The sequence below is a fragment of the Arvicola amphibius genome, chromosome 2 (assembly GCF_903992535.2).
Source record: "Arvicola amphibius chromosome 2, mArvAmp1.2, whole genome shotgun sequence".
Lineage (NCBI taxonomy): Eukaryota > Metazoa > Chordata > Mammalia > Rodentia > Cricetidae > Arvicola > Arvicola amphibius.
Genome location: NC_052048.2, coordinates 179,851,776 through 179,865,794, shown reverse-complemented (window position 1 = coordinate 179,865,794; position 14,019 = coordinate 179,851,776). Strand labels below are relative to the sequence as shown.

Genomic DNA, 14,019 nt, shown 5'->3' with positions numbered 1-14,019 from the left:
TTCCAAAGGTTCCTATAGGCATGCCTCATCCAAAATCAGCCCACAGACTCAAAACAGAATTTATCTTTTTTGCTTTTTTGTTCAGAGTGTCCCCTCCCATACCCTGCCACTAAGGGTCCACCTGAACCTCTCCTCTCACCTCTTTTCTTCTCTGGGCTTCTTGTGCCTGTGTTTTCCTTTTCATACCCTTGCTTGGTTTCTAGCCCAGTCTGCTAGGTCTTCCGACCTCCGTACTCCCGTCTATTGAGTTCACTGTGCCAAGGATGTCAGGCTCCATTTCATGATTGCCATTCTATTTTAAAAAGCATGTGTTGGATAGCCATGTGTTTTCGGTGGCCAGCAGGAAGCCTGTCCACCTCATGTCCATCCTTGCCCTGCCTGACTCTTAACTGCCCACTGCTGCACCCCACCTTCCGTACTCACTACCCAGGTTTTCTGTCTGTTTTCTGACTGTTGTGAGGGTTAATGCTCTCCTTCTTTGTTGCAACTGCAGGGAACTGCCCTCCATGCCAGGCAGAACTTTTGAACTCTCACCTTTCCTGAATGCAGCCTGAACCAAAGCCTCCTGTGTATGCTTCGTTCCTGTGCATTTTTTTTTTACCATGTACATGTGTTTTTCTTAATAAACCTTAGCATGTATTTAGCAAATAAGTTAAAAGTAGCAAATTATTACCATGCTTAGTCTCTCATTTCCCAAGGGTACATGTATTAGCTGAGCTGGTGTCAGATGCGAGGATAGAGGGAGCATGAGGACAGGAGGAAGAGGCAGCTGCAGGGTTAGCCTACCCTCTTCTGGGTGCTTTTAACCTAAGAGAGATGGCTGCCTTTCCATCCTAAAGGTTCTCTGAGTGGGGGACATGCACCTCCTCCTGCACAGCTGGCTGTAGCTTCCGTTTGATGGTTCTTATCTACAGCCTCCCTCCCATTACTTGGAAAGAGTAAAGAAGGTACTTGGACAGCCTGGGAGACCTGGCTGTGGTGCTCCTGGGTGTTGTCTGCCTTTTTCCCAGAGCCAGATGGTGTCTCTGAGCTTGGACTTGGGTTGTAGATGAGTCTTCCTCAAGAGCTGTTGGGTTTAACTGCTGTACTGTGCCCCACCAACTTCACACTGCCCAACAAATTTCCCCGTCCCTTGTATTCTGTGTCCAGATGTCCCTCCCCACCATCCTCCAGGCCGCGTGCCTCCCCAGGCTGTTCTCAGATGCTCGTGGGTAGGTCATTGGAGACTGAAGTTGAGGAGGGAGGGTGCTGCTCAGAGGCAGTGGTGTTTTGAGAGGAGAAAGCATATGCTTTGCTTCATGGTTTGGACGCAGTTACTTGAAAAGCACCGTAATCATCCTAATAGTTACTGCCATTTGCTCGGCCTTGCCCTGACGGTAAACTGACACTCTGTGTTTCTCTTGCAGAGCGTGCTGGAGAAAGGAGGGTAAAGTTACCCCCGAGGACATGCAACGCTCCTTCAACGTTAATTCCAGACGTGGAACATTTTTTCTTTTCCTAGTAAGAAAATGACCCAGTTAAAGAGAAGAGCACTAAAGACAGACAGGCATTGGGAAATGGACTCGACAGAATCATAACGTGTTTTGATCAACAGTTTTAAAAGCCAATGTCTAGATCAAGGATCAGTCATCAAAGAACACTGTTAAGTGTTAATGAACCCCACAAATGAATAAAAGAGAAAGGCAGTCCACTGCACCTTTTTGTACTCTTTCCAACTCCTACTGACATAGAAAGTTCTTTTCACTCCAGGCTCCACCATTTAGTGACCTCTACTCTGAGAAAGCTGGGAGGGGGACATTAAACTATTTCACATGGAGACACAGCAGGTACCCACGGGGCTGGAGCAACAGCGTGGACTTGCCTGGGCTGTGGGGCTGGGTGTGCTCTTCTCTCATTATGTAAGAGCTACTTCATTGTAACTTATTGTGATCATGCGAGAAAGACAAAAAGGAGAGAAAATGTACCTCTTTTACTGGAATAATGTTTATGATTGCAAGTGAAATAAGGCATTTTTATCAATATAAAGCGAACCTTGGCTTGCTTATGCAACTTCTGTAGTGAAAACTGACAACTTCACTCACTATCAGTAATAAATCTATTTTCTGACAAAGACTGGCATTCTTGCTAGGGCCCTGTGTGTTCCTTTGGCTGGGGAAGAAAGGTTTGGGTAGTGAATTACAGGCTCGCATTGCTATTTATTTGCATTTACACAGCAGCTCCCTCCCAGTCTCCAGAGTTGGTCGCAGAGCCAGCCAGGCAGGTGATGCAGCTTGCCTCTCAGACCGGTGGACTCAGGAAGATTTTACAAATTGCATGAACCTTTCTTTGTTTGAGAAGACTTAGGTCTTTCTGCCTGGGGCCAGAAACAGCGGATAACCTTCAAAAGGGCCTTCCAGCCTTGCTGAACCACGTATGGACTTAGACAATAGTGAACCGGACTTAGACAATACTGAACCGCTAGTTTTCCTGCTTTAGAACATCCCAATTATAACCGCATATAACGGGAGTGGGGGGGGGGGGGGTGGGGGGGGGAGTTCGGGCTCCAGCCTTGGATCTGAGTGAGCTGTTAGCTAACTGGCTCCTCGGTGGGGGGGGGGAGGGGGGGGGGGAGGAAATGATTGTGTTCTGTGATGTCACCTTTTGTCCTGTAGAATTTTCATTTACTTTTGTTTTGTAGAAAGTTTATAAAAATGATTGCGAATTCATACCCAGGACCTAGAGAGATGGCTCAGAGGTTAAGGGCATTTGTTCCTCTTGTAGAAGACCTGAGTTCAGTTCCCAGCATTCCATCTGATGCCTCAGAACTGCCTGCGACTCGTTCCAGGGGATCTGATGCCCTTTTCTGGCCTCCACATCCACTTGTACTCACTTATCCACAAACTTACATCTGCACAGATACACAGATGCATACATACGTAAGATTTAAATTCTTAAGAAGAAAAATATACTCTGTAGTAAGGTGCGTCTGAGTTTGGCTTCTAGCTCTTCTGCCTGCCACCTGTGGAGGGGTCTTGCCTCCTCTCTACACCTGCCTCTCTTGATGTGGAAAGGGGCCCGTGGGACCTAGTGTCCAAGCATGTGGTAAAGAGTTGGAACATTTACCACATTTTGTGAGACCTAGTAAATGCGGGCGTACGTTCCTTCCTTCAGGAAAGTGGTGTTTGGAGCCCAACACTGTTCCTCTAAAGAAAGTCAGGGTGAACACCCCTCGGTGTGTGTGGCTTCTTGTTCATCCAGGTCCCTGCGCTGGCATCTTCTGAGTGACATTGCCTCATCAGATGGGAACACACCTGGAGACCTGATGCTGATTCTGAGCGACAGTGGAGACCCTCCCTCCATAATTATTGAGCAACCCTGTGATTGCCATCTAATGAAGGATTTTGGTTTCAGGTTCTTCTATTGGCTGGGTTGGTTTGTTTTAGCTTTTAATGATGCACAATCAGCTGGTTCATTTAAGTGTGACTGATGGAAGCATGTGTAATTCAAAGCACAGCACACTTGCACACTGTCAGGATGGCATCCAGGTAACCTCCTGGGAGAAATAATAGGTACACAGAAACAAATGTTTGCACAGTGGTTTGCTGTAGTGTTTGCAAATCAGCTAACTCGCAAATTCCCTCCTATACTGTTTTGTTTTGCAATTTGGAGCCAAGAACTTGGCACATCCCAGGTTGCCAGTCTTGTCGCTGGCAGGGGAAGGCAGCACTGAGGAGTCAGATGTTTGTTTAAAGCTGGTAAGCCTGGGGGTGGGGTGGGTTGTCAGGCCATCTCTGGAACCGCCAGCTATTAACTTATCATTGTAGATACATGTGGTGGGTGCAAGGGTGGGAACGTGGCACTCAGAGGGCATCAGAGGGTGGGGGTGTCTTTCTAAATCTTGACAGACCTCTCTGTGTAGCTTCTTAGTTCTGTCTGGACCACCATGACCTCTAGGACAGATGCTTGGAAAGAGTGTTGTGACTTATCCGAGGCTCACGGAGTTCCTGTAAGTAGAGCAGATCTCAGGCTACAGTAGTGTAGCTCATCAAGAATAATGTGCCTAGAAAGATGCTTCTCTGGTACCACCCTCAACAAACCCCTGGTGAACTCACAGCAAACAGCTGGATGGGAGCTGCATGAGTCTTCTCTGAGAAGCCAGTGCTTACCGAAGACAACATGGAATGGTTTAGAAATGATTGACTGAGCTTTAATAACTCCATGTGTTGCGTCTAGCCTTCAATCCACTGATGAGATCCCTCTACAGCAGTCCTAAGCAATATTTGACCTAGACCTGAGCAAGCAGTCACATGGTTTAGAATGAGGGTGGGGGCATGGTTCTATGAATGCTAACATTCATCTTAAGGTGTAATTGCCTTTGCCAGACACCTACATGCCAGGAGCCATAAGAGTAGACCCTCGAGGAGTAAGTTCAATAGACCCATTACATAACAGGAGCTATGCCTAATAACTATGAGCTATAATCGTGGAAAACAGTAAGATTAGAGCAGCTAACAGCTCAAAAGGGCAGCAACAGCTGACTGACTTAGACTGAGTGAGTTGAAAATTAGGAGTCCTGACTTTCTATCCTGACCTGAAATTTGGAATAAACGGGTTGAAATTCACTGATAGGCCCTTCCTACCTACCAGAGTCCCTCCACCTCCTTGCCACCTCTCCGTCCTCCAAGCTCTTCTGTGTGCTCAAGTTTCTTGAATCTCCTGAGACTGGAACAGGTACACAGCACCTTGATGGTGCAGAGCCCCCTCAATCTCACTGTGGAGTGACTCACTGTGGTCCTTTCCTTTGTCTTAGGATTTTTTTTAATCTCCTGTTCTAGTCTCTAAATCGTCAGTTCTGTATGACTTCTCACTCGAGCAAATTTTTTATGCTTGCTGTAATTACTTTTAAATAAGGTAAATGGGACTATTTCCCTAAAGAAAGAATAAGGGCAAAAGGCCATCACTGACCCAGGATGCTTACTCGGTGGCCAGGTATGCCCACCTAGGATGTGCAGTCAAGAGTGTGCAACTAAAACGCATGGTCCAAATCACCCCAGAAACACCACCGTATCACAGATCTTGTACCCGCACCAGCAGTGATGACTGCATATGGAGGAGCTGCATGCCTATTTAAGAAACCATTCTACCAAAGGCAAACGCCCCACCGGGTCCTTAGGTCTCTTTGGTCTTATTTTCTCTGAACCATTTTACAGAAACCAATAGTGAAACGGCATTTCGGGGAAATATAGAAAAGGGATAAGGACTCAATGATTCAGTTCACATCCTTAGAATGCCATAGTGGTTTATTATTTATTTATTTTATTTATTATTGACAGGGTCTTGTTGCAGCCCAGGCTGGCCTCAAACTCACTCTGTAACCAGAAATGACCTTGAAGTTCTTACCTCCCCACCTCTACCTGAGGTTACAGGCCTGGTGCAGCATGACCAGTTTATTGCTGGGGATGGAGTCAACCCAGAGCTCCGTGCATGCTGGCTATCACCCAGCCCACAACACTGGCTACAGGGAGAGTCTTAGTATTCAGAAACCCTTCCCTTTCCTAGCCTGCCTCAGGATACCTGGACAGATGCTTCTCATCTACAGTCCTTTGACTGTGTAACTCTGGAACGGCAGAGCTGTTCAGTGTGAGGGAACCCCCAACACCCCCTGTGATGGTACTGTTTCCTAGCGCTCTCCGATTCCGTGCCTCAGTGGACTGGCTGAACTAATATCCATAAGCAAAGGTGGTTTTGCTGTCCCTGACCTGGGTGTGAGTCTGTTCCCTTGTTGCATGAGGTCCCTTTACCATAGGAGTGTGTGGCCCCAGCATAGGCAACTCCCTATACCTTCCAGAGTCGCTGGGCCCTGTCTGGTTTTGGAAGAAAACTACCAGCAAATTCATTCTCTGTCCCGCTGAAGTTTGACACAGACAACAATTTATCTTCCATGTTGTGCTCTCCCCTCCACGGCCTCCAGCCTCAGTATTGCTGGAGAAACAGGAAATTGCTTTAGTGCAAGAAGAGAAGCAAAAAAATCAGACGCGTCAAAGATCTCTCCCGCCTTTCCAGTCCCATGGTCCTCTCTAGACCGCGATAAAGTGCGTTTGTATTTTAGAGGGTAACATGGTGTCAAATCCCTGGTAGATTCCAGGAAATCTGAGCAGCATAGTTGCTTTCAGTCAAGAAGTTTGGAAATTAAAACTGTTGCGTTCAGTTCCCCAAACTCCCTCAAAGCAAGTCAGCCCTAAATGGAAGTAGCTACACCGGGATTTAGTGAAGTGCTTGGAGCGTCTCACAGTGAGTTTGATTAGGCAAGGCCTCCACACTTCAAAGATTTCTCCTATGCAAGAAAATTTGACTTCCTTCACCTCTCTGCTCACTCTTCATGCAGCCTTCTCTACTTCTCCTGGGAGGACCCATCCCAGCTGTGGTCATTCTGCTAAGAAGCTGTGTGCTTTGAATATAAACCTGCCTTCCGAGAAAATTACATTTCCATCATGGCTTTTAAATGCAAATGTGCAAGCCAGAGGTCAGAGGTCCTTGCTACTCTACTCTAGCTGTGTCTTAAATGGACAGTCCCCCACTCTCCGTCATGGCCCACATTTGAGGAACCTTCTACAAGGTTCCTTCACTGCTCAGCCTGCTGGGGGATCATCTACTTTCAGTGCCGACAGCACAGATTGGGAGCCTATGCCCACCTGCTCCTAGCCTCTTCCTGCTGATAGACAAAATTCAGGTCAAAGGCCGGGTGACTGTGCCACCTAGGAATCATGGGGGAGGACATTTTCTGCATCTCACAGCGCAGACCTCAATTCAGCATCAAACCAGGATGCAGAGCACATTTTCCTAGGGCTTTGCTTCTCCTCCCAGAAGCAAGAGCACCAAGTCTTGTGAAGGAACCTCAAATACTGCATGGACTCAGAGTAGTGTTAGTGGTTCCTGTCAAGCACAAAGGGGGAGCTATACAGCAAGACTGGAAACCCGCTGGGCAGAGGGTGAGCGAAGTGTTGTCTAGCTGGGTGGCGGGGTTGGTTTTAAGTTGCCTCTGTTCTCAAAATGCTTTTTCTTCAACACCCGCATGTTAATTGTGAACCTACAATAAAGGAGCACCCACTCCTCCCCACACTGAAGTGCTTCATGTAGCACCTGAGTTTGTCAGTGTCTGGAGCCCTGGCTTCCTTACCCCTGGACAGGAGTGTGGCTGTGAACTAGGAAAGATATTACTGTGTAGCAGCAGAAGGCAACTTGGGAATCGCTGTGTGGTCTGTGATGCTTGGGAGCATAGAAAGTTCCTGTCTGGAATTCCCAGGCAGCCTCCCTTGGAAGAGCTACTTAAGTGCAGCCGTAGGGACCAGCTCCTGCCACTAGATCCCACGGCTGCCTCTGCTTGAGTCAACCCCAGGCACTGCCCTGAGTTCCTGGGTTAATTCACCAAGTCTGCATAGCCAATGCTGTTCTGGGAGGTAGGGATACACATTAAGGGGCCCAGAGTTCAGGAGACAGCTCACTCTGTAAGGACCCGTGTGTAATTCCTTTGTTGGGGAGATCCAGACAGGCAGATCTGAGACTTACTAGTGAGATAGCCTTGTCTACCTGAGAGTTTGAAGCAGTGAGTAACACTGACCTAACATTCCAATTTACCCACAAGTAAGTTAATCCAATGGTCCCCTGCCTAGGGGACCGCTCTTCTGGGCAGTGGAACCATCTCTAGGGAAAGTGGCTTACCTTAAGCCTTGCTAAGGAAATGGGCACCATTATTCCTTTAATGAGATCCTGTAGTTTCCATTCCCAGGATCTGCTCCCTGCCCTCCCCACCCACACACACACTGAAGTCTACAGAGCACAACCCTGATGCTGTGGGTCAGCCTGCTTTTCTGAATTAGAAAAGTGCAGCTTCGCCTTTTCTCCTTCTCCTTTTAGCCATGCTTTTGCTAACACTTCAGGCTTCACTCTTTCTCTAGAGTCCCCCCTGCCACGTGGTTGCCCACCATGCTAGTTTAATTCAAGAATCATGGTGCCCCCGCCTTCTTCTCCTTCTGCCTTCTTTGAGCAGCTGCTGAGATTTACAGCTTACCTGCCCTGGAGTTTTTCTTTTAAACTTTAATAAAACTGTCCTCTTGGAATAAAATCCGGGATTTGTTTGACTTTCAAAAAAAAAGTGGACAGCCCCTGAAAAACAACATCTGAGGTTGTTCTGGACTACAAGCACATGTGCGCACGCATGCACGCACACACACACACACAACACACACACATCACCCCATACCACCCAGCAAGGCCTTGGCTATGCAAGCACATTCTCAAGGAGACAAACATAACATAATGTCGGATAGTGATGGGTGTTAAGACATGGTGCTGAAGATGGCTCTGAGTAGGAGACCTTTGAGATGAATGTGGAAGAACCATCCCGTGAAGACCTGGAGAAAGTGTATTCTGAGTTGGGAAAAGTAAGCACAATGGTCCTTTCATGAATGTGGTGTGTTAGGGGAACAGCAAGGAGGTCATCATGACTTGAGTGGTTGAGAGTTGAGTCTAGAGAGGCAGGCAGGGTCGCATCAAAAAGGCCCCTCTAGCCATGGTAAGGATTTGACTTTATTCTGAGTGTGACAAATTAATTGTAGGGTTTGTATCAAGCCATCTGTAGATTGACTCAAGTTTATAAAAGGTCCCTCTGTCTCTGTGAAGAGTTAAGGTTAAATGAGAGCAGAGTAGGCACTGGAGACCCCTGTGTTAGCCAAGTACCAGCCTGGACTAGGGCAAGAGCAATGAAGACCAGAGGTCAGATTAGGGTGACTATAAAACAAGCCCTGGCAAAGAGAATACTGCATTGGATATAAGGTATGAGGGGTAAGAAATGGAAGAACCCCCAAAACTGCCTAAGCAGTCAGCCAAATGGCCATGTCATTTACTGAGATGGAAACTTGTAACACCAGCAAGATGGGGGGGGGGGGGTTGAGGGCAGGAGACGAGGGTCCTGTTTAGAACCTATGAAGTCTAACATCGCAACTGCAAATCCTGTAAGAGGAGCCAAGAGACCATCAGATACTCAGCAGTCTGGAGAGAAGACTGAGTTCCCGAGCACACAGCTTTAGCACAAGGGAGTGTAGAAAGAAAAGGGGTGGGGACAGCCTATCAACACCTATCAAGAGGGAGAGGAGAGAATGACCACCACACCGAGAAGCACGGCAAGGCAAGGGGACAGACCAAGGGAAGATGACCGAGGAGGAGGAAGGGGCGGCCATGTTGAATGCTGGAAGCCTGAAGAAGGTAAGAGTCATGCGGGCATCAAGCCACTTTGAGAGCTCTTCTGGTGACAGGCAACAATTAAATCCTGGTCAGAGCAGAGATGAGAGAAAAGGGAAGAAGTATGGGGTTCTAGGAAGATTCTTTTGAAGGTTGAGGATCTAGCCAAAGAGAGAAGACCTGTGTGGAAAGTCTTTGAGCCAAGACACCGGGCCCAGGCAGCTCTAGAGCAAGGGTAGTTCAGTCAGTCGTTCTCAAGGGCTGGCCAGAGAGAAGAGAAGCAGGGAGACCCATGGGCGTGGTTGGGAGCATTAAAGGCCATACCCTCTGATGAAGAATGTGTCCGGCAAAAGCAGATAAGTAACTAAAGCTGTCCCTGTGCCTCCCTTCTTGAATAACTCGGCCTAGAAACCGGTAGTAGGAACAGTCGATGTAAGCCTGCGCGCTGTGAGTCTGGAGGTTGCTAATGAGGAGTACAATGGCCATGGCCGACAGATGAGAATGACAAGGGCACCTTGGTGAGGCCGGGGAGCTGGGGCTGTTTGGGTTGGGGGAAAAATGATGGCAGTAGCAGGGGGAATGTGGTTACCCATGGAGGGCATGGCCCAGTAAATGACTATATCACAGACAGTGGAAGTCAGGTTTCTGACTGTCAGAATTACAAATATGGAAAGGGAGGAAGCTGAAAGGATTCTGGTTTGGAAGAATTGCAGATATTAATATAAAACTGTGTTTTTTAAGCATATATAGATACAGGAATAAACATAGAGCTATATGTGCATATTTTATGTACATATGCCTACACCGATATATATTATACATACATATGTATACATATTCATACATGTATGCCTCATCTCTGTCACTTAGGTCTGTTGGGGTCACCAGTACCCGAACAGCACTCACACACTCAGGTCTTCTCTAAGTGCCAGCCTTCCCTACAAAGAACCATAGGTCCTTGAAGAAATGGCTAGCCACAAGGCCTGGATATGGCCAACACAATATGAAAATCAATCTGAAACCATTTAAGTATAAAAATGTTATAATAACTCATTGATTAACATAGACAGGACCCATATGGATACCATAAGCCTATACAAACGCACAAGAAAGCATCTCCTAGAATTTACAGAACACTATAATAAAATAAAAATTAATAATGTTAAAAGGACTGCTAGAATTATGAAATCATTATTTGGCAACTATCATCATCATAATTCAATCAATGATATTAAAACTAGAGAATCATGTTCCTTGACACACACGATGGCTCTTAAAAGCCTTCTATATATAGTCTGTTTTCTGTTGCTGTAACAAAATCCCTGAGGGTGGGTAAATTATAAAGAAAAGAGGTTTAATTAGCTCACAGATTTGGAAGCTGGGAGTCCAAACAGCATAGTGCCAGCTGTGGAGAAGGAACGTGGCAGATGGCATTATGGTGGGAGCGTGTGCTAGAGCGGTCAATCACATGGCAAAGGGAGACACAGAGAGTACAGAGGAGCAGACTTTCTTTACTACAGACAACTCTCACAAGAGTTAATGTGGGTCCCATGAGAAGCAGTGCATTCCCTCTGAGGGCAGTGACCCTAGTGACCTTACAAACCCTCCCTGGGCCCCACTTCTTAAAGGCGCTGCTTTTTCTCACCTCACACATGAATCCCGGAGAGCACCCTCAAACCATAGCCAAACCTCCCTGGTTGGCTCCAGGCACAGCCCAGCCAATGAGCCGCAAGAGTAACTGGAAGCTTGCTGTGAGCGAAGCCGCTAAGTGGCAAACCAAGTGATCGGCACCACGTGCCAGTTATGGGCCCATCGGGGTCTGCTCTGATGTGTTCCCATGACCACAAGAAAACCTGTAGTCTGAGGGGACCTCAGACACAGGCAAGAGAGACACTACCTGCGAAATATAACCCTGCCACCTCCAAGGTGTCAATATCATGAAAACTGAGAGGAGAAAAACAGGCAAACAAACCCAAATATCGGTTTAAAATCAGGAGACTTAACAGAACAGAGGGTAGGCAGGTTAGAGGCTAGCAATGGCAAATATTTTGATGACACGCGTCAGTTAAATAAGTAAATAAGTTAGAAGTACTACAACTTCTAGAATATACTGCAGAATACTGCCACGGCCTCAGGAAGGAGAAATATCTCTTTTGTGTTTTCTTAACTCGTAAGGGGAAAGGCTAGTAAGTGGAATGACTTACAACCCTAAGACTGTTGTGCATTATGACTTCATGAAGAGAATAAAAAGTTGTGCAGCTTCACACTGTCAATGTTTGTGAAACACAGCCAACAAAAGACTCATATCCTGAATATGTAAAGAGCATCTACAAGTAAAAAATAAACATAGCTGAGCAAAAAAAATGAGCAAGGGACTAACATGGGCATGTTACAAAATGTTAGAAGTTTTGTTCATTTGGTCAGCTGGGCTTTGGAGAGAGGATCTCATGTAGCCCAGACTGGCCTCAAACTTGAGATGTAGCTAAGACTGGTCCTGAACTCCTGATCCTCCTGCCTTGGCATTCAAGTGCTGGGATTACAGATGTGAGCCACCAAGCCCAGCTACAGCATATAAATAGCCGACAAGCATATGAAAAGCACCAGCAGTATTAATCGTTAGAAAAAAGCAAGTGGAGTTCACAGGATGTTTCTGCTTATTTTTCAGAACGGTGGAAAGAAGATGAGAAATTTTGAGTATTGACTGAGATATGTAGAGGCAGAAATTGGTACAATCAATTTGGGGAACAATTTGGATCTCTCTCTCTCTCTCTCTCTCTCTCTCTCTCTCTCTCTCTCTCTCTCTCTCTCTCTCTCTCTCTCTCCCTCCCTCCCTCTCTAATTTTTTCTTCTCTCATACAATACATCCTGGCCCCAACTTCCCCTCCCTCAACTCCTCCCAATTCCCCCCCCCCCTTTTCCTCCTCTCTTCCCCAGATCCACTCCTCCTGCTCCTCTGTTACCCTTCAGGAAAGAGCAGGCCTCCCAGCGATGTCAGCTGAACACAGCATCACAAGATGCAATAAGACTAGGCACAGCTCCTCATGTCAAGGCTGCACGAGCAACCCAGAAGGGGGAAAAGGGTCCCAAGAGCAAATGAAAGAGAGACACCCCCACTCCTGCTGTTAAGGGTTCCACAAAAGCCCCAAGCTAAACAACTATAACATATGCAGAGGACCTAGTAGGGCCACACAGGCTCTCTTTGTGATGGCCGCTTCAATCTCTTTGAGCCCCTATGAGCATTGCTTCTTGATTCTGTGAACCATGTTCTCCACCTTTCTGGCTCCTACTACCCTTCCTCTTCTGTGGGGTCCCCCAAGCTCCACCTTACGTTTGACTGTGGGTCTCTACATCTGCTCCCATTGGTTGCTGGATGAAGTCTCTTAGCTAACAACTGGGCTAGGCATGGATCTATGAATATAGCACAATATCAGTAGGAATCATTTCATTGACTTGCGGGGTGGGGGAAGAGTTGTGTTTTGGTTCTACCCAGTTCTCTGGGCTATCCAGTCTCCAGTTCCTGTCTATTCAGGCAGTGTCAGGCATGGGCTCCCTCTTGTGGCTTGGGGCTCATGTTAGACAGTGACTGTTCAGTCACTCCCACAAGCTCTGAGCCACCATCTTGCAGACAAGATAGGTTGTAAGTAGGTCTTGTGGCTGGGGTGGTGTCCCGGTTCCACCACTGAAAGCCTTGCCTAGTTACGGGAGATGGCCAGATTAGGCTCTGTGTTCCCCATTACTAGGAGTCCTCACTAGGGTCACCCTCAAAGATTCCAGGGAGTTTCCACTACTCTAGGTTTCCACATTACTCTCCAAATGCCGCCCCCCCAGTTCCAGCTGTCTCTCCCCATACTCTCTCCTTCGATCCATCTCTCCTCTACCTGATCCCTGCTATTCCCATCCCACCCTGTCCACCCACAAAATCTATTTTATTTCCCCTTTCCCAGGGAGATCCATATGCCAACCCCCACAGCCATCCTTGTTACTTATGCTCTCTGGGTCTGTAGCTTGTAGCGTGAGTTAGGCCACCCAGACAGTGTAAGACAACATGGTATATGCTCACTTATAAGCAGATACTGGCTGTTAAAACAATACATATGCAAGATATGATCCAGCAATGTCCTGCCTGGGTACATAACTTGGCAAGTTCAAGTAGTATAAGTCCCAGCAGCTACCAAGGAGAAACAACTGACCGGTAAGGAGACGGAGGCATATCATACAATCACAGTAACACAAATGAGTGTGTTATGGCTGCACATGTACACACAGATGATGATGTTTAACACAAGCCAAGTGCTGGGGCTAGGATGGAGCTCAATTGGTAGAGTACTTACCTACGTGCCTGAAGCTCTGGGTTCGAGCCCCAGCACCGTATAAAACCTAGTGATGCGTGTACCCCTTACTCCACATTCTCTCCAGCAAAGGCTATCATTAGTGTTTTTTATTTTAGCCATTCTGACAGGTGTAAGATGGTATCTCAACATTGTTTCGATTTGCATTTTCCTGATCGCTAAGGAGGTTGAGCATGACCTTAAGTGTCTTTTGGCCATTCGAACTTCTTCTGTTGAGAATTCTCTGTTCAGTGCCCCATTTTTTAATCGGGTTAATTAGAATTTTAAAGTTTAGTTTCTTGAGTTCTTTATATATTTTGGAGATCAGACCTTTGTCTGTTGCGGGGTTGGTGAAGATCTTCTCCCAGTCAGTAGGTAGCCCTTTTGTCTTAATGACAGTGTCCTTTGCTTTACAGAAGCTTCTCAGTTTCAGGAGGTCCCATTTATTCAATATTGCCCTTAATGTCTGTGCTGC

At 46.9% G+C, this 14,019-nt stretch overlaps 1 protein-coding gene across 1 annotated transcript in view; it reads left to right on the top strand.

Annotated features, from left to right (window-relative positions):
• Positions 1–2,110, top strand: part of Chchd3 (coiled-coil-helix-coiled-coil-helix domain containing 3) — a 270,287-nt gene extending 268,177 nt beyond the window's left edge. Inside the window, exon 8 of the mRNA XM_038320000.2 lies at positions 1,407–2,110. Within this exon, the coding sequence (XP_038175928.1) occupies positions 1,407–1,430 (24 nt within the window). The 3' untranslated portion in view covers positions 1,431–2,110. The remainder of the gene's footprint in view (positions 1–1,406) is intronic.
• The last annotated feature ends 11,909 nt before the right edge of the window (positions 2,111–14,019 follow it).